Source organism: Perissodus microlepis, chromosome 22 (genome assembly GCF_051167445.1).
Source record: "Perissodus microlepis isolate ML-2025 ecotype Zambia chromosome 22, ASM5116744v1, whole genome shotgun sequence".
NCBI classification, from domain to species: domain Eukaryota; kingdom Metazoa; phylum Chordata; class Actinopteri; order Cichliformes; family Cichlidae; genus Perissodus; species Perissodus microlepis.
The window spans coordinates 28,659,314-28,684,429 of record NC_140481.1 but is presented as its reverse complement, the minus strand read 5'-3'; the positions used below and the strand labels follow the sequence as shown (position 1 = coordinate 28,684,429).

Genomic DNA, 25,116 nt, shown 5'->3' with positions numbered 1-25,116 from the left:
CAGGTTTCTTAGTGTTTAGTATTAGTTTCCAGTTTTGTTTTGTTTTTGCAAGTTCTTTGTTTATGGAGTTTTTTCTGCAACTGCAATAAAGCAGCCTTTTGAGTTTACTCTTCTGCCTGAGTGGCCTGCATTTTGGGTCCTACTCCTGCCTGCACACTGCGATTCATGACAGATATGATACAAACCACTGCAGCACAGTACCTGTAATACCTACAGCATGTTCTAATTGCTCTAATAGGATATTGTGGTCAACAGTATTGAACGCTGCACTGAGGTCTAGCAGGACAAGCACAGAGATGAGTCCACTGTCAGAGGTAGGGATGGGTATCGTTTAGGTTTTATCCGATACCGGTGCCAAACCAGTACTTTTGAAATGGTGCCGGTGCTTAAACGGTGCTCAAACCGGTGCTTAAAGAATGGAGAACACAAAATTGGTCCAAAAACCTCTCATGTTCAGCTGGTTTTTTGTAAAAAGATAACAATGTTAGCCTTTTCTGCAGCTATGGGGCATATATGGCATCACTCTTGGCTGGAAGCAGTGCTTAAACAATGGAAAAAACACAAACTTTGTCCAAAAACCTCTCATGTTTAACTGTTTTCCACTTTTTCTTTGGTCATTTTAGCCTTTTTGGCCAGGGTGAAGGGAGTATCTGCCATCAAACAAGAAGACAGCCGCATGTAACTATGACGGTGTTTGCTAGTTCACCTTACATGCATTAATGTAATAACGTGGTTAGCCTACTCAACGTAAATTACACACGAACAACATTAAGCTACTCACGCAGAGAAGAACGGCTGCTGCTGCATCATCATCCGTCATCATTTCTGCTACACTGGCAGGGCTAGGGGCCAGGACTCTCCTCTTCGGGTTTTTGGGGGATGTTGCTAACTCCGGGCACCACACCCGCAGTAGATGTGCTCGGTGTGAGGTCTCGCAGCAAGCTATCAAATACGGCGCATTTCTCGCCTTTTCAAAAAAACGCTATGCGTCGCCAGGTGTTTCATCGGATTTGAGGTGTTACCTCCTTTGACAGTATCACAGTATCAGCTTAAAGCACTTGTTGCACGCTGCTGAGTTTGCATATTTTGCTGTGAAGTACAGCCAGACTTTTGACAGCTTGGCCTTGGGCATTTTTAATCTGTAGCTTTGCTCTAAAAGAACGTACGTACCTGGACCCGCTTACTATCCTCGGAAACGTAAAATGATTGGCTAGAATCTAAAGTGTATCACAGCTCAGGAAAAAAAAGCACCGAAATAAAGTGATGATGGCACCGGTTCTGACATAAACGGTAGTAACCAGACCGAAAAGCAGCGCACATTTCGGTCTGGTTACTACCGTTTATGTCAGAACCGGTGCCATCATGGCACCGGATACCGGTACCCATCCCTATCAATTCCTTTCTTTTCTTCTGTGATTATTATGTGCAAAGACTAGCCATAAGAGGAGTCTTTTAGGTTCTCCTGATGAGACAATGTAATTGTTTTACTTTTCTACTGGTAAAATCTGAAGGATTATTCGTGCCATGACACTGTCATTTACAGACAGGCAAGAAATTAAAGGTATCCGGTGCCATCATGGCACCGGATACCCGTACCCATCCCTAGTCAGAGGCCATAAGAAGATCATTTGTAACCTTCACTAAAGCTGTTTCTGTGCTGTGATGAGCTCTGAAACCTGACTGAAACTCTTCAAATAAGCCATTCCTCTGCAGATGATCTTTTAGCTGTTTGACAACTACTCTTTCAAAGATGTCTGATATGAAAGGAAGGTTGGAGATTGGCCTATAATTAGCTAAGACTGCTGGGTCTAGAGATGCTTTTTGAGTAAAGGTTTAACTACAGCCAGCTTGAAGGCCTGTGGTACATAGCCGATTATTAGAGATAGGTTGATCATATTTAAGATTGAAGCATTAATTAATGGCAGGACTTCTTTGAGCAGTTTTGTAGGAATGGGGTCTAAAAGACACGTTGATGGTTTGGAGGAAGTAATTACTGAAGTTAACTCAGAAAGATCAATTGGAGAAAAAGAGTCTAACTTAACATCAATGGTACTAAGAGTAGCTGTAGATAATATTACATGCGTGGGATGATTATTGGTCATTTTTTCTCTAATGATAAAAATTTTATTTTTGAAGAAGTTCATGAAGTCATTACTAGTTAACGTTAAAGGGATGGTTGGCTCAAAAGAGCTCTGACTTTTTGTCAGCCTGGCTACAGTGCTGAAGAGAAACCTGGGGTTGTTCTTATTTTCTTCAATCAGTGATGAATAGTAAGATGTTCTGGCTTTGCAGAGGGGTTTCTTATAAAGCAACAAATTATTCCTCCAGACTAAATGATGATCCTCTAAATTTGTGACACGCCATTTCCTCTCCAGCTTCCGAGTTATCGGCTTTAGGCTACGTGATTGAGAATTATACCACGGAGTCAGGTACTTCTGATTTGAGACCTTAGTTTTCACAGGAGCTACAGTATCCAGAGTTATATGTGGTGAAGAGGCAAAATCAATTCACTTATATATTGTGTATTGTGCCTTAATTAAGTGTTCCCTTGTGTTTCCCGGTTGCAGTGTGTGTTACTACCAGTAAGTTTGGTAGTTCAAGAAATAGAAGAGCTTCTGTTCCTGTAATATTGAATTTTGTTTTAAAAGATGTCCAAAAACAGAAAATAAAGTTTTTCAAAAGACAAGGAGTATACCACAATGAATATACAGTGGGATGCAAAAGTTTGGGCAACCTTGTTAATAGTCATTATTTTCCTGTATAAATCGTTGGTTGTTACAATAAAAAAATGTCAGTTAAATATATCATATAGGAGACACACACAGTGATATTTGAGAAGTGAAATTAAGTTCATTGGATTTACAGAAAGTGTGCAATAATTGTTTAAACAAAATCAGGCAGGTGCATAAATTTGGGCACTGTTGTCATTTTATTGATTCCAAAACCTTTAGAACTAATTACTGGAACTCAATTTGGCTTGGTAAGGTCAGTGACCCCTGACCTACATACACAGGTGAATCCAATAATGAGAAAATAGTATTTAAGGGGGTCAATTGTAAGTTTCCCTCCTCTTTTAATTTTCTCTGAAGAGTAGCAACATGGGAGCCTCAAAACAACTCTCAAATGACCTGAAGACAAAGATTGTTCACCATCATGGTTTAGGGGAAGGATACAGAAGGCTGTCTCAGAGATTTAAGCTGTCTGTTTCCACAGTTAGGAACATATTGAGAAAATGGAAGACCACAGGCTCAGTTCAAGTTAAGGCTCAAAGTGGCAGACCAAGAAAAATCTCGGATAGACAGAAGCGACGAATGGTGAGAACAGTCAGAGTCGACCCACAGACCAGCACCAAAGACCTACAACATCATCTTGCAGCAGATGGAGTCGCTGTGCATCGTTCAACCATTCAACGCACTTTGCACAAGAAGATGCTGTATGCGAGAGTAATGCAGAAGAAGCCTTTTCTCCGCCCACAGCAAAAACAGAGCCGCTTGAGGTTTGCTGAAGCACATTTGGACAAGCCAGCTTCATTCTGGAATAAGGTGCTGTGGACTGATGAAACTAAAATTGAGTTATTTGGGCATAACAAGGGGCGTTATGCATGGAGAAAAAGAACACAGCATTCCAAGAAAAACACCTGCTACCTACAGTAAAATATGGTGGTGGTTCCATCATGCTGTGGGGCTGTGTGGCCAGTGCAGGGACTGGGAATCTTGTCAAAGTTGAGGGACACATGGATTCCACTCAGTATCAGCAGATTCTGGAGACCAATGTCCAGGAATCAGTGACAAAGCTGAAGCTGCGCCAGGGCTGGATCTTTCAACAAGACAACGACCTGAAACACTGCTCAAAATCCACTTCCTGCATTCATGCAGAGGAACAAGTACAACGTTCTGGAATGGCCATCTCAGTCCCCAGACCTGAATATTATTTAAAATCTGTGGTGTGAGTTAAAGAGAGCTGTCCATGCTCGGAAGCCATCAAACCTGAATGAACTAGAGATGTTTTGTAAAGAGGAATGATCCAAAATACCTTCAACCACAATCCAGACTCTCATTGGAACCTACAGGAAGCGTTTAGAGGCTTTAATTTCTGCAAAAGGCGGATCTATTAAATATTGATTTCATTTCTTTTTTTGTGGTGCCAAATTTATGCACCTGCCTGTGTTTGTTTAAACAATTATTGCACACTTTCTGTAAATCCAATGAACTTAATTTCACTTCTCAAATATCACTGTGTGTGTCTCCTATATGATATATTTAACTGACATTTTTTTATTGTAACAACCAACGATTTATACAGGAAAGTAATGACTATTAACAAGGTTGCCCAAACTTTTGCATCCCACTGTATGTAGTATTTTTTGGATATATACAATATTAATATTTATTTATTTAAAAAAAAAACATTTTAGAAACAATATCAAATGCTAAGTTGGACAACAGTTTACCAGCTTCTAGACTACTGTACTTCTTAGGTCCCTTGAGATAATTGTAGTACAAGTTGTAGTGCAGAGATCACTAGTGAAGCCTTATCAGAAGAAATAAAATGTTTTAAATTAAAAAAGCTAAATAAAACTGCTTTTAAAACTTGCAGTTGATGTAGATTTGTTAAATGTCAAAAAAACATTATTTTTTAAGTCAAGCTGATTTTTAAATGTTTAAAGTGTTTATGTAATGTTTCACAAAGAAATAAAAGCAACCCCCAAAACCCTAAAGCAACACTGTGCATAATTTTAGTGCAACCTTTGGGCAACTTATAAAAGACAAAGGCGGTTCACTTTTACTCCATTGTCCTTCCTCAGAATCTAAATCAGTCCAGCTGTTAATTAAATAAGACTCATCAGACATCTTTTATGGTTGGGGTCAAACTAACCCCAGAAATCAAAATCTTCCATAGATGACTGCCATATTTTTGAAATAAATAAGTAAAAAAAGTAATTAAGTATTACGCTGGTATTTAATAGTTGAAGTTGATTAAAAATAATAAGTTGAACTAACTCAAATAAGGAAAAATGTTACATGAACTTAATTTATTAGAGTTACAGGACTGTTTAAAAAAGGTTTTGAAAGCTTAAAAACTTTAAAGCTAACTTGAAGAAATTAGCTTCGAAGGACCAGCAAAACCTGATTGCTGCAGTGTCATTAATTGTCAGACAAATTTAAGCGCAACTGTCTTAATGACTCATGGCTGGACAACGTTAAAAGGTTTAGAAGGTTTAATTAATAGTGTGCAATGGTAGAAAAACAAAGAATAATTGCAGGCAAGCTAAGTAATAAATCCACACAGGTTAGTCTCTGTGCGGATAATTTGGGGAAAGTAGCAAAAGGATGCATGGAGGACAGTTATTGAATAAGGAAGTGCACTTCTCCTCTCCTTCTTCCGCAGGCTTCTTCTCACGCTACTAAAATGTGTTAAATAATTTGGTTAAAAAACTCTCTTTGTACTACCCTCTCTCCACAGATATGTCATCTGGAATGACCAATTTTTCACTTTTCCTCATAGCCATAGTGCAAAGAGCTGAAGAAGAGAGTGCAAGCAAGGTGTAGAGAAGTTTCAGGGGTGATTTGTGACAGAAGAATAGCAGCAAAAGTGAAAAGGAAGATTTACAAGATGGTAGTGACATTAGCTATGTTATAAGGTTTGGCGACAAACCACACTCAAAAGAAGTCAACTAAGGCACTTCTTTGATTACTAAGATATAAAAATGCTTGATTACCATTAATAAATTGTGTTTATGGTTATTAAATGAGCCCTTCATGTTGGTTGTATCTGAATGAAAGAAAATTCAGATCATCTAGCTCTAGTTGATCTATAAATATAGACCTGAATATATTCATCTCTGTAGGAGTGATGAGTAAATCTATTTATTAAACATTTATAAGTTTATGGTTTACAAAGCTAGCTTAACGCTGCTCTGGGTTGTTTCTGTCATAATGTGAGCATACAAAGAGAGAATGACTATTGTTGAAATCTGTTTGTGTTCTGTTGTTGGTCAGGCTACTGTTATCCTCTGTGCTATAACTGACACTTGGTGAGAAGTGTTATGGTCTAGCTTCATTTAGCAGATGTTGGGCAGTCCTCAGTGCCCAGAGACAACTGTTAGCCGGTTTAATTCTTCTGAGAGATGACCTCTTTCCATCATCACAATATAGCTCATTTCAGAAGCTGGGGAAAGCTGCTGATCTCAGAAGGCAGTGGTCCTGTAATTCCTGTCTAAATTTGATGCCACACTGACACAAATCTTTACAAATCCTACCTAACAATATAAAGCTGTTCTAAGCAGAATGTGCATGCTTAATCCCATTTCCCGGCTTTTCAATATACTGAGTATTGGAGAGAAAAAACACACTGCACTTTTAAGTTGTTATCTGCAATAGTTTGCATAATAGTGTGTTCAAAAAGCTGCAGCATAAATGTGGAGACACCAAAAGATATTGTGCAATTTAAATAAAACACAAGTTAACTAAAAGAGCTGGCACGACATAAAGACAAAAGCTGTTGTGCCTCCCGAAAGCCTGGCCCAGGCATGCCTGTATCCACACCTCACCAATGGTCAATTGGCAATTCAGCCCAGACAATACCTGAAGTGTTAAGGTTCAATGCAGGGGACTCAAATGCAGGACTCCTGAATCAGTTGAACACAGGGATTTATTTACAGAGTTCACCTGGTGTATATACAGGGAGTGCAGGGCAGTGCTATATACAACAATGTGAGGGACGGGGCTCCGGGGAAATCCAAGGGGAGAATCACTCGCTCTCCAACTCTCCACATACACAGCTGCAGTTCCTTTCTTCACACTTGACACACAGATTCACACGGGAAAGGTAATCCAGGGGGTCTGTAGGCGAGGAAACAGGAATGAGTACAATATTCACAAAAGACACTTGACTTATCCTGAGCTGTAGCTTGACTCTCACTGACGCGTGCTAGACAACGATCCAGCGAAGACCAGCAGTCACCTCCTGGCTTAAATGCCATTCACCTTGATGGGCATCAGGTGTGTTCTTTTCCGTGGGCGTGGGCCGAGGGCGTGAACCCGCAATGAGTTCCGCCCTGGCAACAGAGAGGAGGAGAGAGAGAGAGTGCGAGAGAGAGAAAAGGAAGAAAAGGCCGATCAGCGTCTTGCCGATCCCCCAGGCCGTGACATGAAGACTCTTTGTCACGGCTGGGGCAGCAGTCATGTGGTGGAAAGAATGAGGACCCAAGATGCAGAAGGCAGTGGAGATGCGAGTGGAGATTTATTTACAGTGAAAATAAGAAAGGTGAGGGAAGAACTGAACATAAACCTAAACTGGGAAAAACTAACAAACAAACCTGAAACATAAGGACAGCGGGAGATGTACAGAGATGGCAGATGAGGAAGGCTGGGCAGAGAGACGCAGAGGAACACAGTGAATGAACACAGTGAATGAACACAGACGACGCGATGAGGAACACAGGCAGACACACACTATAAATACACAGAGGGACACTGGGAAATCACACAGCTGGACCTGATTAACCTGACGAGACAGGGGAACACTAACACCAGGGACCAACAGAGGGAGCACCAACCCAGAAACCCAGTATCCAAAAACACCAAAACACAAACCATCCCAAAACAGTCCACAAATAATAATGATAATAAATACACCAAACACAAAATCACTGAGTCCACGGACTCAGGACCATGACACTCTTGCACAGCTACTGCAAAAAGAATAGAGGTTGTAGATGGGCGTAATGTGGTGGGGATTTTTGTTTTTTTGAAAAATTTATTTAACCTTGCATTAGCACATTAGTCTCGCCGTGGATATTTTACCATTAACTACCTTTAACAATGGTCAATATCTTGCATAATGTCTAAAGAGTTTCCATGCATGAAAATATTCGGTAACACTTTGTAATAAGTGCACACTATTAAGCATTAGTCAATCATCTGTTAAGCATTAGTTAATGGTTACTTAATTATCTCTACAGCATCTACAAAGTTTTTCTCATAATCAGTTAATAGTTTACAAGCACTGCTTTAAACACTTTATTCATGATGAATAAGCTAATGTATAACACTTTTTATTAATTATGTTTTCATGTTCTAAAACTCATTGATTAATCACTTATAAACAATACTCTGCATCAGTAGATGCTTAACATACCCTATATAATACTATAAACTCTACATGTACTACACATACTAGTTTCATACTAGATGTTTTATAAACACTGAATATCAGGGTTACATCAGTCAGCTGCTATATCTTAACAGATGTCTTGTAATACATTTATAACCGTCACTTAAAGGCTGCCAAAGCTGTTACTCACTATCGACCAACTTCTTTTTCAATAGATTATCTATAAATACTCATAAATACCTTAATAAACTTATTTAGGAAGTTACAAACCATTTGCTACTTGTTAGTAAAGTATTTTGAGGTAGCTCATCTAAAGTGGGGACCGTATATACCTTACAACCTATTTATAGATGTGAAAGTTTCTAAAATACATTGCAACAAAAAATTAATGACAACACACAGGGTAGATCCAGAACGCACTGTATTTTTAAGATGCCAATCACAAAAACATCAGAACAATGCTTACCGATTTGACACACAAATGCTGATATAAAACTAAAAACACTGTCATCAACTATCAGCCAATATTTGAAGTAATACAGAACACGGCTGGATGCAAACTATATGACCTGTAGCTCTTTACATAAACTTTTCAAATAACATTTTCAAAAGGTGAAAAAATAACAGTAGCAACACTAACTTTTATAATTATCTGTATTTTTTGGAAATGTCATATATCAGTCTCCCCAATGTACCATTTTTTTGCTTTTTTGCGAGCCACTCGTTCCACTCAATAACTGTAAGGTGTTCTGACAGTAGGCTATCATTTCTGTTACCCCTGAGTCTCCAGATTTGCTCCTTGTAAGACCTCCAGGCTCTCTCCAGATGTTGGGTATGGGCACCTGTACAAGGGTCAACATACCACCTGCTGTGGTTAACAGTATGGTGTTCATACCCTAAATCTGGGAGTACACGATAGGCCCGCCATTCATCACTTATCACTGAGGAACCAATCCTCCATCCATTCTTCCTCTCCCATACTGATGCAGAAACAAAAAAATGAACACAAATGACTAAAATATACTATGAAAGGTTGATAAATATATAGATGTAATATAAAATTACAGTCACAAAAACTTACCTTTGGTTTGTGACGAAAGTGACTCTCATCGATCACAACAAACTCCCTTCGGCCACCAAACTGCTGACCTGTACGACGTCTCAATCTTTGAACAGCAGCCACACATACCCTCCTTATTTTTTTTGGACATTTTACTAAGTGTGGTTGCACTGCCTGCAATGGTGTCATCTATCATGTCGATTTGACATAATCGTAGACCCTGAGAAAATCTTCAGAGAAAAATAAACATTCTTACAAAGAGTAATTTAAATCTATTTCATTATTTTTTTTCTGTAGTGTTTATGCTCACTTTAACTGCCATAAATGTAAATTATGTCAATTTGTTTAATTTATTGTGTTCATGTATGTTTATTTTCTTTATTTATTGTTGTTCCTTTTGGGGTAGGAACTAAGGTTCATTTTGTGTTGCGCACAGGCCCCTTTAAGTGATGTAAAGGGAAGTCAAAAGCATGTGCAAAGAAGCTAAGTTAATAAGTTAACTAAGTCAGAAGAAGGAATAAATAAGCAGTTTAAAGTAAAAGAAAGCTGCGAAGAGCACACTGTGTTCTGTTGATCTTATGTGCTGCACAATATTAATATTTAGTATTTACTGTCATATTCCCATATATCATTGTGATGTTGTTTATTCTATTACTCTTGTTCTCTTCTGCTTGTTTTCTTTTTTCTTTCTCAACAGGTGATCCAGGTGATCGATAGATGCATTTTTTTTTCTGCCCATTCTGTTGGTTTTTGTTTTTTGCCCTTGTCCCTCTCCTCAGCTGTTTCTCTTTCCCTCTTTCTTTCTCCCCTTCTTTCCCCCAGTCAAGTCTGTCCCGTATTCAGCAAGTGAAAATAAAATAAACAATAAAAGGTGAATCAAATGGACCATTACGGCAAGGCTGGGATGGTCAGTTTGGTAAAGTAAATCCGTTGAGCATCTTTCTTTGCCTTTAGACAATAATTCTGATGGCAAAAGAGCCAAACGGGACAGGCAAAAAAAAAAAAAAAAAAAAAGAAAGCTGCTATATAAGAAGAAATTGGGAATTATTTTCGTTAAGTTTTTGTTCCTGAAGCGGACTCATTCCCTCACGGTTACGTGCAGCCAGCGAGGTATGTTAACTGTGTTTGTTTATCGCGTATTTGTTAACTTGGGTTTAAATGTTTATTTGTAATATTTATGTTTGGTCATTCTGTACTTTTATGTAATGACAGTTTGACGGTGGATTTTATGGTGTTTCGGAGGAGAAGTGTGACGGAAGAATAAATCCATCTGTGAATGAAGAACCGTGGTGTCGTGTATTAACTGGAGGGAGTGATACTCACCTTTAGATAAATTGCATCCAGCATTGAAGTGAGACTTTAGAATGGCTGAAAAGTGACTTGTGTCTGACGGGGGTTTGTTTGACGTGTCCACCGTGTGCTGCTCCACGACAGATCCTATTTTCAAAATACAGAGGAGGTATAAAGAATTAGAAAAAAACAAGCAGGGACAGAAACTTTCATTGTTTGCTACAGGGGCAATTCTAGGATCAGAGCTTTGGGGGTGCTGAGCACCCAGAGAGCTGCCCAGCCAGGCAAGCAAACTTTACTCGTCATGATGAGACTTCTTCCCTGTCTTTGTCAGTCCCTGCATCCTTAAACCATACAGAGTAGGACGAATTGTAGGGTAGCAAACATCGTTGGAAAACACGTTTTCAACACTGCAGGTTAGCTGGGTGTAATGTTTTTCAGCTAAAAGGAAACATGGTCTGACTCCCTTTTTTTTTTTTGAATACGCTTTATTGACAAAGCACAAAATACAGATATACAAATACAAAATAGCAAACACAATGTCAGGGGGTCTATTAAAGAATCACATGATATTGAACAGGGAACATAAGTTTATGGTTTTGACAGCTTTTAGATTTTGAGAATGTTGTATGGTTTTAACATATTGTTTGGTTTCATTTAATATCAGTTAATATCAATGTCCTTTTTATAACGTACAAGAAAAGATCTGGTTGGGTAAAAACGATGAATAACTTTAAAAGATATTTCCTTTACTTTGTTATTTAATAGAAATTTCGACGGTAAGGTCCAAATCTTCTCCCATTCCAGGTCCTGGTATAAGTTATTCCAGTAGGCGACAGCTGTTGGGACACAAGTTTTGTCTTTTTGAAACAGAGTTCGTATTTCACGGTTGTTTTTCCTGTTTACAGAGGGGAAACACACCTGACCGACATAAGTAACAGCAGGATCCAGTGGTAAAGGGGTCAAATCACTAACAACAAGATTTCTAAACAACATTAAGACCCCAGCAGGGATAGCATCAAACACTATGGCATATTCCTTTGGTGGAACAGAAAGACCATATGTATTCAAAAATTCTGAGTAAGAGAGTAAACCTCCAACTGGATATATAAGTTGTGCAACACGATGAATCCCATTATCAAACCAATTACTTAAAAACACAGACTTATGTTTGTATAAAATGTCTCTATTGTTCCAAATATAGTATCTATGTGGAAAAAAGTTGTGTTTATAAATCAATGACCAGGAAAGAAGCATTTGTTTATGAAAGTTGGATAGTTTTAAAGGGATTTTATCGATATTGTAATTACAAAGCAAAAGAAAGTTAAGACCACCAATTTCTGAGAAAATATAATTGGGAATAAAGTTCCAAATTGAGGTTGGGTTCCTGAAAAATTGTTTAATCCAGTTTATTTTAAACACATTGTTTAATGAGGAGAAGTCAAGAAAGTTTACTTTGGTAACTGTTGGTATGAGTTGGATAAAACTGATCTTTTAATATAATGAATTCTATTCTTCCATATGAAATTATAAATAAGTCTGTCAATATCTGCCAGGGTTTCTTTATTTACATCAAGAGACAAAGCAGCATAAGTTAGACGAGATAAACCCTCTGCTTTCGTGAGTAAAACTCTCCCTTTAATGGATAAATCCCGCTGCAGCCAAGCATTTAGCTTTTTTTGTGTTTTGTCCAAAATTGGAGTGAAATTAAGGGAGCACCTGGTGGATTGATTTTTATTAATGACTATACCAAGGTAAGTGACAGACTCTTTCACTGGGATGCCAGCAATAGATAGACTGGTACAATTTCTAAGGGCAAGCAGTTCACATTTGCCAATGTTTAGGTGGAGTCCTGAAGCTAAAGAAAAGGCATTAATTGTGTTAATAGCCATCTGCACCTGTGAAGCATTTTTTAAAAAGAGAGTGGTATCATCAGCAAGTTGACTAATGAATATTTCTTCATCCGCAATTGTTATACCTTTCAGAGGACTGTGTTTAATATAATCAGAGAGGAGTTGAGCACAAATGAGAAATAAGTATGGGGAGATGGGGCAGCCTTGTCTGATACTGCGGTTCAAGTTAAACCTAGGTGATGTACCTGCTTGTAGTTTGATGGAGCAATTTACATTTTTGTACATTGTTTTAATTGCATTCTGAAAATAAGGACCAAAGCCAAATTTGTCCAAAGCCTGAAAAATAAAACCATGTTCAATCGTATCAAACGCTTTGCAGAAATCTACAAATAAGATAAAGCTATCATCCCTACACAAATCTGCATAATCAATTAGGTCAAAAACAAGTCTAATGTTGTTGGATATGTGTCTGTTAGCCATAAAGCCAGACTGAGTTTCATCAATAATATCATTCAAAACAGCTTTCAATCTTTTGGCAAAGATCTGAGCTAGGATCTTATAATCATTATTAAGGAGGCAAATTTGCCTCCAATTGTTAATATAAGTGGGATCTTTCTTTGGCTTTGGGATTAGGGTTAACAGACCTTGTGATAAAGTGGGGGGAAGAGACTGATTTCTAAGACTTTCAATGTATACATTAAGAAGAAATGGAGCCAGTTGATCTGCAAAAGTAATGTAAAATTCAGAGGTTAAGCCATCGGTTCCTGGGGATTTATTAAGTTTAAGACGTCGAATAGCAGGTAGCACTTCACTAATAGATATCGGCCTATCACAGAAACTCATCTGATCTTCTTTAACTGTTCGCACATCAGACATGGTCTGACTCCTACCTAATTATAGGGCTTTGGAGCGTGATGTCACGGGAGGTGGGCCACGCCCCCTTCCGCCATGACAGTAGGCCAGACAAAGGATACAGCTTCAGCTATGGATCGTACGTGTTGTGTTGTCGGTTGCAACGTTAGATCACACGATCGTGACAGCAAGAAGCTGGATAATGGGCTCTCTTTTCATCGTTTTCCATCCTGGAGGCAACGTGAGGGATCCCATGTATCCGATATTACTAAACAAAGACGTCAGGCTTGGATTGCAGCGGTGAGACGAGCGGATATTGAGTTCTCTGCAATCCCCAGCTTTTTTTGGTTTGCTCACGGCATTTTCTTTCCGGTGAGTTCTAAATTAATTCATATCACTCTTAAAAGGCTTTTAGTGTTATTTTCAATGTGCTGAGGTCATAGATAATGAGATAAAACATGCTAATGTGTGATGCTGCAGAACCACGTCATGTCGACTGTGTAGCTTATGATTTGGCATTATTGCAGGCAAACCAGCATATGAAATGGATGTAACAAATCCAGACTGGGCACCAACACTGCACATGGGGCACGACGACATACCTGTATCAGACTCTGACCGGCACGCAAGGCGTACGCAACGGAAGCGAAAAAGAGCACCCATCGGAGGTAAACAACCCCCCCTCTAAAAACATACTAAATTGCTATCACTGTACACTAATCCGCACATAACTTCCAGATGAATCACACACCTGTCATTGGAATATTGGTGTACATTTACCTTATGTCTAATTTTATCTTACAGGCTTTCGTTATGCAGCTGCAGAGTCTGAAGGTGTGCCCCGTGCAGAAGTGATCGATGAAGATCTGACAGAAGACCAACAACAAAATCACAATGTCATGGAGGCAGTGGACAGCAGTTGTGTTGGACAAGTGGAGGTTGAGGTACCAGCTGCAAATGTGGACAGTGGTGATCGGACAGACAGCGTCACGGAAGCTAAAGGGCAGACGAAGGATTGTGTGTGCAATGAACAGGGCAGAGCAGAAATAAACCGGCTGTTGGAGGAGAACAGACTGCTTCAATCACAGTTGCAAAAGACAGAGCTGAATGAACATTTCTTAAAGGATGATACTGAAAAAGTAAGATATTACACTGGACCACATTGTTATGCTGTCTTAATGTCCCTCTTCAACACTGTCAAAGAGTTCCTGCCAATATCGAAGAAACTGACAGGTTTCCAAATGCTCTTACTCACACTAATGCGTCTGAGACTTGATCTTCCAGTCCAGCATCTTTGTCATCTATTCGATGTGTCCCACAAAACACTGTCTTCTATCTTCGCCGATACCATTGATGTTTTGTATGCCCGCTTAGGAGCACTGGTGCACTGGGCTGAGAAGCACTGTCTGCAGGCCACAATGCCTCCACAGTTTACTGAAACATTTGGAAAACGAGTAGCCATCATTGTTGACTGTTTTGAGATTCGAACAGAAAGACCATCTAATTTAAAGGCACGTGCACAAACATACTCTCATTATAAGGGTACACACACCATAAAATCATAGAAGCCTAAACATTCACATTCTTTCTCTCACACAGTGCCTAAGCTACAACCTTGGCTCCCTGTTTATCTGCTCCTGCTGAGATGGGGCAGAAAACTCCAGTATGTTCTGTTCTCTTCTAATCAGACAAATAAGGCGATGACTTTCTGCAAACAGTATTTCTTATAACTCAGCAGTATAATGCATCATAAAACAATATCATTCATTCACAATAAACCAGCAGTCTAATGTAATGCAAATCAGTTTAACAAATGTAATAGTTATCACCTCCTTCTAATTCAGGAGAATAATGCAAACTAAAACTACATAATAACTCACAATCTTTAATTAAGGGTCTAACATGGCATAAAATAATATTATAATCTCACAGTCCCCCTGTTGAGCTCTTTGGAATAAAGAGCTCACCTACACCCTGCAATCCAGTGTGGCCGGGTTCATTTCTTCTTACCCCTGAGGCCCTTTGTCCCCCTGTTGGGCGAACCCTATGTGAGATGGCCTCTGTGTTTGCGCAGTCCAGATGCAAGAGAAACTATTATTCCAACAGTAGCAGGTACAGATGACACTCCCCAGTTCTCCCACAGCTTTATTTTGGTGCTACCTTATACCCTTCAGACGTACTCAGACTAGAACCTCTGTCCGAGGAGCTTTTAGCCTTTATTTTATTGCTGCAGCCACCAGTGTCTTCCAGTTGGGTGATCCTCTGCTCTTCTTTCTTCAACCTCAGGGATTAGACAACCCTTCAGTCGTTGCACAGATCAGGGGATTATTCTGCCCCGATGTCAAACAACGATCTGTGTATCCTCGGGTCCTGTGTATCCTGTGTATCCCCCAGAAAAAGGAACAGGAACGTGTCCCCCTTTTGACCAAGAGCCTCTCGAACCTCGTTGGTCTGGTGTTCCTGGATTTCCGCCGACCCCTTCATGGTTATTGCTGCGTTTATGGGATCCATCCTTTTGAGGGGACTAATCGGAGCCCAAATGCCATGACACTTGAACCCAGTTGGTGTCTTGGCCGTCACTGTGTCTGCCTCTGCTGCGAAGGATCCTCGTATATCTGTGACCACGTCTGGTGTCTGTTCCTTTCTCTGTAAGAGACAGAAAACCAAAACACCTCTCTGCCTAGCTCTAATAATCTAATGTTGTTATCTACTGACCTTCTGGTGATTCAGAATTGGTTTAGGATTTTCAGAATGTCCCAGGGACTTATTCTAATCATATCCTATGTGTGTGTAAGCGTGTTTGCATTTAGCCCTCTGCACTCAAAGTCAATACCTGCAATATATCAGTCCGGACCATCACGCCAAACGAAGCTTATGACCTTCAAAAGACCAAGTGCCAACTCCTTATAAGCACATTTGCAAGGTGTGTCTGAAAATTATTAAAACCACTCATTTTAACAAAAGACATCAAAAACAAATTAACCATTTTTAATTCTACCCTCTGCCCCCCCTTTTCACAAAAATCATGTGTCTCCTTCCGCCTACCGTCCCACGGTTTCCTCTCCAGTGTGGTACTCAGCTTCTCGTGAACACAGGCATTTTATCTTCTACACGCTATTCAGTTCATTTCAATGATTAACGCTTAAACATGGAAATAATGATTTATGCTTCTCACCGGTTCTCTAAAAAAGTCCGGAGACCTCTTGGGTCACTATTAGCTTAAGTTTTACCATACATAAGTTATTAAAACACAAATGAAGTCATAAAAATGTTCATATAACCCTTGTTTGATGTTAAAACTCAACTTCCCCCCTTTTTTGACACATACCTATGTGTCAAATCAACGGAGCTAGAAAATTAAAAGAAAAGGTTAGTGACCTCATCTCTTAGAAGGTATCAGACTTTCTCCTATCCAGTGTCGTTGCTCCAGTCCTGTCATCCTGTGCCAGGGAATGAAATCAATTTAATTGTCATGTTAGATCTGTTCAACTCCTGGCTCCGCCCAGAGCCTGCGTCCGCAGAATTGCCAAGAAACAAAACCTGTATTAATATGAACTTCACTTGAATATGAACTTGTTGACTACTTCTGACACAGCAAAGGAACATTCTCTCCTTCCCGAGGACAGGCACTGACTCCCACTTATCTCCTGGAGCCAACTGTCCCTTATGGAGACACAACAGCTACAAGGTTTTGCAGATTGTTAAGTTGATCTGTGTGTAATGCTCTGAATCAGGTATGTAATATTAAATGAATGTTGTTTAATCAACTGCCACTACCTAAAACTTAGCAAAAGGTATAACTGAATAAAAGATCACAAAGAATAACATGATATCAGTGTTATGTAAGCGCGTGCGGCCTTCTATGCTCGAAGTCACTCCACTCCATAGATCAGCCAAACATCGCGCTGACTGTAGCTTTTAACCCTTATTAACTTGAGCACAACTCTATAATGAGCAACAAACTGCAATATGTATAAAACAATCATGGTTACACCTGCAATGAAAGATCATATGATTACCCTGACACCTGTAAATAGAAGATTAACATGAGGTTATAACAATCACTGTAATACAAATGTTAATGTAATGTCAATAGCTTCAATAAATGATTAACGCAATGCTTGTTATATGATTCTGATGTAACAATAATGCTGATGCTAAAATAACAGTAAAACACCCCCTTTTATCCCGTTTATACACTCCCCAAATAAACTTTTATCGATGCCTCTTTTAATTTTATTTCCCCCTGTTTTTCCCTCACTGACCACAGCAGGGGAATCTTAGTCTTGATTCAGCCATGAATGCAGCTCACCTGATTCATCACTGAGCCCCACCGTCACTGGCATCTGACAGGGTGGCGCTGCAAATTCTTCCTCTAATGACACTATTTTCAATCTATTAATTATAGTGCTTAAACATGAAGTAGACTGCGTCCACAACAAGTCAATACAGCTGTAAATGTGGCCAATTATCAATCTATTACCAATCAATAACAGAAAATAGCTTTTATTTTATGCATGCTGTTAGTCAACCACTCACCCAGAGGATCTCCAACCCAGAAAATTCCTTCTCCTCATTTAATAAGTCTGTCCTCCTTCCATGCCCTGGTAACTTAGTCTGGACCAGGGTTTTAATAGTTTTGCAATTTTCATTCGTTTTTATTTTTATTTAGTTTCGAGTTCAGATTTTCAATTTTATATCAGTTTTAATTAGTTTTTACCAATTGTTTGCTAGTTTAGTTTAGTTTTTATTTTTTGAAAATCCTTAGTTTCAGTTTAGTTTTGATTAGTTTCAGTTATAGTTTAGTTGTGTTTGCAAAAATTAAGTAGGTATTGAGACTATTAACTCTTGCAGCACCGGGTGTTCGTAATTTTGGTTCAAGTGAATTGATAAACTTTTTGAAGGCAATTGACTCACACAGTTATGTAGGTATCCCAGTCCTGTTGTCTCGGGATGCATCACGCTGCCTTGCCTGGGGTTAGCTTCTGTTTTCTGGGGATGAGGGTTGAGTGTGCTCCCTTACCTTCTCAAGGTAAGCCAGGTTAGCCTTCTTGTGTGAGCTTTTCAAGTGCACTTCAAGGTTTGTGGGATTTTTTCCCTTTAGAAATGTCCCTCATAATTTGTCTCTTTCCACTACAAGACACTTGCTTTATCCAAAACACAGTCATATTCAAAGTAATCCCACATTGGACTCTGGTGCTTTCTCCCGACTTTTCCTGACATGATTCTGCACATGGACGGAGCAGCAACACAGACGACTCGACTAACGTACTGGTCGCCTGCTGGCATAATGAGATGGCAAGAAAAAATCTGGAAACTAAACTTCATTTTCACCCTTGACTATTGTAGGACACGCACACCTCAATGAAAACTAAACACATTTTTGCTATAAATTCAGTTAATTTTAGTTAGTTTTGTGAACACTCATTACAGTTTTAGTTAGTTTTCCTTTTTTGTTTTTATTTTTATTTCCGTTAACGAAAATGTTTTTTCACTTCTAGTTTTCGTTATTTCGTTAGTTTTCGTTAATGATAATAACCTTGCTCTGCACACTGGAATAAACATAAACAACATGATTAAAATTTTGCTACGTGTTATTTCACCATCTTATCGATTCCAACTCTACATCTGCATGTGGTTTGGCACATTATATTTATCTAGAACTCCACTCTGTCTCTAAATGTTTGAAGAATTTTTCATGTCTGGGGTCAAATTTTGAGAATTTGACCATACGTGAAATTAACGGTGTTAACACCCCCATGGGGGCTTACCTTTCCCACTTCTGATGATATTCCTCCCTATTCTTTGCAAGTACCCCCTTTTGGTGGCGAGAAACTGTTGGTATGGTCAAGTGGGTGCTGTAAAAACAAAAGCTCAGGACAGAACAGCTATCAGTCATGTACTTACCCACAAAATTAGCATATAATGAATTTCATATTGATCCTCTGAGTGTGATGGTACATTTTAATTTGATTTTACCAAAGCTAAACACAATAATTTGTCTTCATTTTGCTATTGTTCTTGTGCAGTACCACGTCCTATCACATGCCCCTGTCGGTTATATCTCTACTTTTCTAAATTATTGACTATTTCAATGAAAGGACCTAAATGACGGGGACCAGTGTTTATTGTTACATATCTCCATTTTGAGTGAGACAAGTCTACCATTTCCCTGTTATCCATAGACATTAATAGAGGTTTTTTTGGCTTTTTTCCTCTATAACAGTTAATTGACTTTTTACAGTGGCCTGCTATGGTTAATAATAACATGTTCAGTCATGAGTGAAATCAAACCTTTTCTTCACTTTAGCATTTAACATTCCCAACAATATAATGTGATACATTAATCGAAACACAGCTACTAAAACACAATTTTCTTAATGCAAACATCAGTAACTCAAAATTAGCCACCAAAGGGTTAAGTCTGTAGTTCACGCTCATGTGAAGCTACAGCCTCCCTCCTTAGTCTCTGTCATCCTTCTGTTCCTGCAAAACAAAACAAAGCAAGACAAAACATCCACCCTTCTTTTACAGGCTGGGTGAATTGTTTGTGGACATTTACTAATCCTAAAGTCGGTACCGTTTTTGTCTCAGTATCAAGTCCATTAAAACTTTTAGTCATCAGTCTGTCACTGTCCAGTTACATGCATACATCCACACACATTCATACCAGATATTGCTGATAATGGAGTCTCACGCGCAACCTATTCGAGCCTCCATCACCAGCAAGATGACGTCATCATTTTAAAGGAAAACAGTTCCTTGTTTTTTTTTTGACTGGATTGACTCGCTGCAATCCTTTTAGGCTCAGGACTTCTCATGTGATCAATGTCCCATATAAGCTAATTTCTCCCAAGCCCATTATAATCATGGAGAAAAACACTTTGCGACTGTTTCCAGTAAGAATATTTTATAGCGCTTTAAAGTTCAATCTCTCAGGCCTGGATTAAAGAGCTGATTTGTTAAATCAGGAACTCACAAAATACCAAAATATCACCACCGGTGGATCACACCTCTCAGATGTTCTTATTTCAGTGCACTGTAACAAAAGCAAAAACAAACGTAACCAATAAAATACTAATAAAGTAACAAATACTGGGGCCCATTGCAAACATGTCCAAGCATAAAACCATCTTTCTCTCTCTTAGAGAAAGAAAACAATCCAAACCTCACTGACAAAATCAACCTAGTGTTAAGTAAAACCCAAAAATCAACCAAAACTTCACCAGGAAGTTTTTCTCCCTCCCGGGACAATATTGTGTAGGAATACAGGGACCGTAACTCCTTTTTGCCCTGAAAAACATGTTGGATTTACTTGATTCAATAGTGGACACTGGTTGCACACAAATGTTTTGCTTTGGCAGAAACTCAAACAACTGAGTTAAATCAACACAACCTTTTCATATTCAGTAAACCTGTGCATTTTGTGTTCATAAAACACGATTGAAACATGTTCAGATGGAGTAAGTTGAGCTCTTGGAATATTTTGATCCTTCAATTCTGTCAGTTTATTTCAACACTATTCAATAACTTTTATCCAAATACTACTTGGTCACTTCAATACTACATGTTGTCTTCATATAACATACGGTTCAACAAAGTCTAGATCCTGGTTACCATAAAAATTGAATGGGTCTACAACAACTACCATCCTCCTATCTTTCTCCTGGTTGCAGCAGGGCTGAGAAATAACCCTGAAGTGATAGGTTACGAGGCAGGGTACACCCCGGACAGCTGATCAGTCTATCAGATAGAAACAAACAGCCATTCACACTCACATTCATGGATAATTTAGAATCATCAATTAACCTAGCTCTAATAGCTACATGACTTTTCACTGTGGCAGGAAACCAGAACACCCAGAGAGAAACCACCGCAAACTAGCCAGACTGTGGACCTGCACCCAGGACCTTCTTACTGTGGAGCAACAGCACTAACCAGCATGCCAACAATGTAGGAAATACAGGAAAGCTATGATTTCCTGTATTTGATGTAGAATTCTTTTGTTCTTGTCCTTGACAGGTTAATCCACAGTAAATAGCAACAGCATGCATGTGGTGTGTGTGTCGCTGTCTGCCTCTTATAACTCCAGTGATTTTCCTGCAGTTTGAAATCTTATGCGGTGTTGTGAATTCCATGAGTTCAGCAACTAACCACTCTTATTAGATTGTATCGTGTCATCTCAATGAGAACAAATTGAGTTGTTGAATTTCGTACAGAGCTTTAAAGTCTGAGGCAATTGTGTTAAACACACGCGAGATGCTTACGTAAATCCAAGGGCTGGCCCCTTTTTTTTTTTTTCTTTCTTTTTTTTTTCAGTGTGTTCCTCCTTCAATTAAATCTCAATTACAAAAATATGGCGCTCCGAAATAAGGCTCACACCGTTAATTCATCATTTTCACTCTGTACCACTGCTCCTTATCAGGCTGTGTGAAGCACAGTAAACAATTCAGTCGAGGCCTTGAGCCATAGACAGACATCACGCACAGACATTGTTTTCATAACCAAACTGCCTTAGACCCTGTCCCCTAAATCTACACAAACGCCCTCTGGGTGACATGAAATGCATTTAACCAATAAACAATCAATGGCTTCTTGTTGTTGTAACAGATTCTGTATTTGGATGTTTGTGTGCAGCATTTTGCGTGTCAGCATAAGCATTTGTTAGTAAAGCATTCTTCATTGCATCAGCGTGTGTGTGTGTATCACTCTTCATTGCACAAGCGTGTGCATGTGTGTGTGTGTGGATCACTTCTCAGTGAATTGAATCAGCATTTCGATTTGTGCGTGTGTGTGTGTGTCATTTATCAGTGAATTGACTCGGCGCGTGTGTGTGTGTGTCAGTGAATCAACGAGTGCATATGTGTTCATATGTGTGTTTCTCTTCATTCTGAGTCAGTGCATGTAGATGTGTGTGTTTGTGTTCATCACTTTCCTGTTCTGGTGTTCTGGGTAAACCACGCCTGAGGCGTGCCCTGGGGTCCTGCCCTCCTCCATTTCAGTCTGTTTGCATCCATTGGTGCTGCTGCTCAAAGTTCTGTCCATACTGGTTCTGGCCCCAATTGAGGCAGTCCTTTTCTCCAGTGTCCTGCATCTTCTCCTTGTCCAGCTCCTCCTTAACTTGACCCTTTTGCTTCTGTAGCTCCTTCAGGCTTTGCTCCTGCTGTTGGAGCTTCTTGTCCCGTCTGGTGACCTCCTGCTCCAGCAAGCTCCGGCCTGGTTTCAAGTCCTGTGTCTGGGACTCCAAGCCTGACTGATGGGTTCGATTATCAGCCAGCTCTTCCTGAGCCATGCTCAGTTTCTGCTCTGATGCCTCGAGCTCTTACTGAGGGCAGAAACCTCAGAGTCTTTTCCGTACACGTCAGATTGAAGTTTATTGATGTTTTCCTTGCTTTGCTCCACGGCCTTCTGCAGCTCTGCTGTCCGGCTCTTCTCAGAGGTCAGCTCCTGGCCGAGCCCCGACACCTGTGCCTTCAGCTTATTTTCTTCTGGTGCTTTTGTCCATTCTGAGGTGCCTCCTGACCTCAGTTACTCCTCCTGTCTCTGGCACGCCCTTTTTGCTGCCCGATCATCCGTGTTGGTCAGTCACTGTCCTGCACAGTTTTAATGCAGAGTTGTTAAGGTCAGCATTCTTTTGCTCGCCCTCACTTTTCCTCTGGGCTTAATGGGCGTCTCGTCACAGCTCTGTCAGCTGAAGCTGTCTGGAAATCTCCCCCGTGTAGTGAAACGGGCCTTGGATTTAATGCTCTCCGTCTCCGCTGCATGAGATCGCTTTCCTGCAGCAGTGTTGACATTTGCAGGTTGTTGTTGTGGGTCCAGCTGCTGTAGCGTTTGGTCAGGGTCACATCAAAGATGGTAGAGGGGAGAGCAGGAGTCCAGGTCAGCCTCGGCAAAGCAGCCTGTAATCAAGCATACAGAGAAAAAACAAAACAAAAACAGACGAACAGGAAAATGATGTTGTGTTGGCTGTGTTATTCAGAGAGGGGAGAAACACCGGGCCAGGCCCTGTGTCAGCCTTCTCTCCCCCTTTTTTTGTTTTTTCTCACTATATAATCAACTCATAACCCACCAAGCTGACAGGACAACACAGGTACATGTTAAAATTGTTAAGATCATGTTTAAAAGCCCAAAAAAGGAATTTTCTTTCATTCAGTAATCACTTGTATTAATCAATCAGCAGAAAACATGTCACAATTTGAATCATTTAACCACTAAATTTGTCGTGTCGTCACTGGTTGGTCAGACCAGTGTCTCTTTTTTGAAGTTAAGTTGTTGTCCTGCAACCCAGAGAGTTTATTTGTTAGTAGTGGATAAACTTTATCATTCAACAACAGGTGTATGTTAAGTTTCGCTGCTTTAACCTTGCTGGAAAATCTTCACGTGTTCATGAATGTAAGCTGTTTCTTCATTGCGTGTATGTGCATTTGTAGGTGGGTTAATTTAACTTTTTTCTCAAACAAGGCATTCCTCTAACACGTGCCTTTCTCATATATTTCTTTGGTTGTGTGTGTGTTTTTATTTTGTTTCCCAAATTTTGATTTCCCACCTTAAATAACAGCTTTCCATGTCTACAGCCAGGAGTTAGAGCTTGCTTGTGAGATTCAGGGACACATGGTGCCAATAACAATTCAGCCAAAAACTTGCCTGAAAATTTCCAGTGATGGTAACCGATAACTGGAGGAGGAGATGTCCTTTAAGCTTCTTTTCAGGGTGGGGACAAAGCTGGGGTCAAGCTGTAAACTTTTGGGCCAAAGCTTGGCCTGTCTGTCGTCCCAATTCTGTTTATGCTTTTGCCGCTGTACTCAGGTTTCCAGGTTGAGAGAAATCCACCTGTATTAACACACTAAAACATTTACTTAGTATTTCTTTTCTGAAAACATCCACTCGCTTCATCTGCGTAGATTTTACTCTCTCTCTCTCTGGGTGCATACTTCATACAGTCGGGCAGTTGGCTTTTATGGGCATGCAAAGTTCCTGTCACACACACAGCTGAAATTCGTGCTTGATCACACCCTATATTATGATCAAACCAACAGTAAATCAGATGTAACCGCTTATATTATTGAACTGAAACAAGAACCACTTAAAAAGTCTTATAAATCCTGCTTCACACCACAAAACTGAAACAAATCACAGCTGTATTTATCACTCAATCTCACTCTGCCGACTGAAGTGCCGGTCTAAATCATGCACGATTTGTCTTTTCTATATCAAAACTCAGCCAAACATCAAACATTCACCGTAGTCATTCAAAACCTTATTTGTAATATTATAATCAGCAAAATCAGCGTTTTAATTACAGGCATGTATCATTGTTTGCAAATCATAATTTTAAAACTCAATAACACGCTAAACAGGAAGCAAAAGTCCTCTGTGCGCTTCACAGCAGTCACCTCATTTGCATGTTCACACACCGTCTAAAAATAGCTCGCAGCGCTGCAGCGCGCTCTCGTCACACACAGCCTCGTCTCACACACAGCTCTATTATTTTATATTACAAAGACGTCTTATATTTACAATCACTCTCAGGCCTGACAGATTTAGCGCCTACACAATTTTGACAAATTTAAGTTAACGGTCCAACCGAAAAAGTCCAACTTTTTTGTGATCAATTAACCAGTATCAGACTCTAACTGTATCTGGCCTCATCTCTAAAGTCCCTAACTTAATTTAAAAGTGTCCAACACCCAAGGTCCAACCTTTGCTGCCCAAAAAAGCGCAGATACCGTTCCAAATGGTAAGGAGACTCTAACTCCTAGCTTATTCCAGGATGCCCTGTACCCCACAGTTAAGCCAAACTGAACTAACCCTGTTCGCCGACAGGTCAAGGTCGCGCGTCCACGGCCAGGAGGGAGCGTAACCTCCGGGCTATGCGCTTCTTAGCAGTCCAACTGCCGTTCTCGAAAAATTTATAATACTTTGAAACAACAGTCAACACCCCAAAAC

At 39.7% G+C, this 25,116-nt stretch overlaps 2 protein-coding genes, 1 long non-coding RNA gene and 1 pseudogene across 3 annotated transcripts in view; 2 read left to right on the top strand and 2 right to left on the bottom strand.

Moving 5' to 3' along the window:
• Positions 1 to 25,116, bottom strand: part of LOC146363413 (major histocompatibility complex class I-related protein 1-like) — a 228,372-nt gene that overhangs the window by 80,775 nt on the left and 122,481 nt on the right. The window lies entirely within an intron of this gene.
• LOC146363421 (uncharacterized) lies at positions 8,764 to 10,808 on the bottom strand (annotated as a pseudogene).
• Positions 10,204 to 10,459, top strand: LOC146363422 (uncharacterized). The gene is made up of 2 exons (XR_014799267.1): positions 10,204 to 10,285; positions 10,388 to 10,459. It is a non-coding gene; the product is annotated as an uncharacterized LOC146363422 (long non-coding RNA).
• Positions 13,267 to 14,735, top strand: LOC146363420 (uncharacterized). Its single transcript, XM_084918974.1, has 3 exons — positions 13,267 to 13,309; positions 13,698 to 13,838; positions 13,975 to 14,735. The coding sequence occupies exons 1-3, from the start codon at positions 13,267 to 13,269 to the stop codon at positions 14,733 to 14,735; spliced, it is 945 nt and encodes a 314-aa protein (XP_084775100.1).

What these genes read in the sequence shown, in the direction of transcription:
- LOC146363420 (XM_084918974.1), top strand. Translation starts at nt 13,267, where the DNA reads ATGACAGTAGGCCAGACAAAGGATACAGCTTCAGCTATGGATC. An exon ending in TACAGCTTCAGCTATGGATC is followed by an intron (nt 13,310 to 13,697) that starts GTACGTGTTGTG and finishes GCATTATTGCAG; the next exon opens with GCAAACCAGCATATGAAATG. An exon ending in AAAAAGAGCACCCATCGGAG is followed by an intron (nt 13,839 to 13,974) that starts GTAAACAACCCC and finishes TTTATCTTACAG; the next exon opens with GCTTTCGTTATGCAGCTGCA.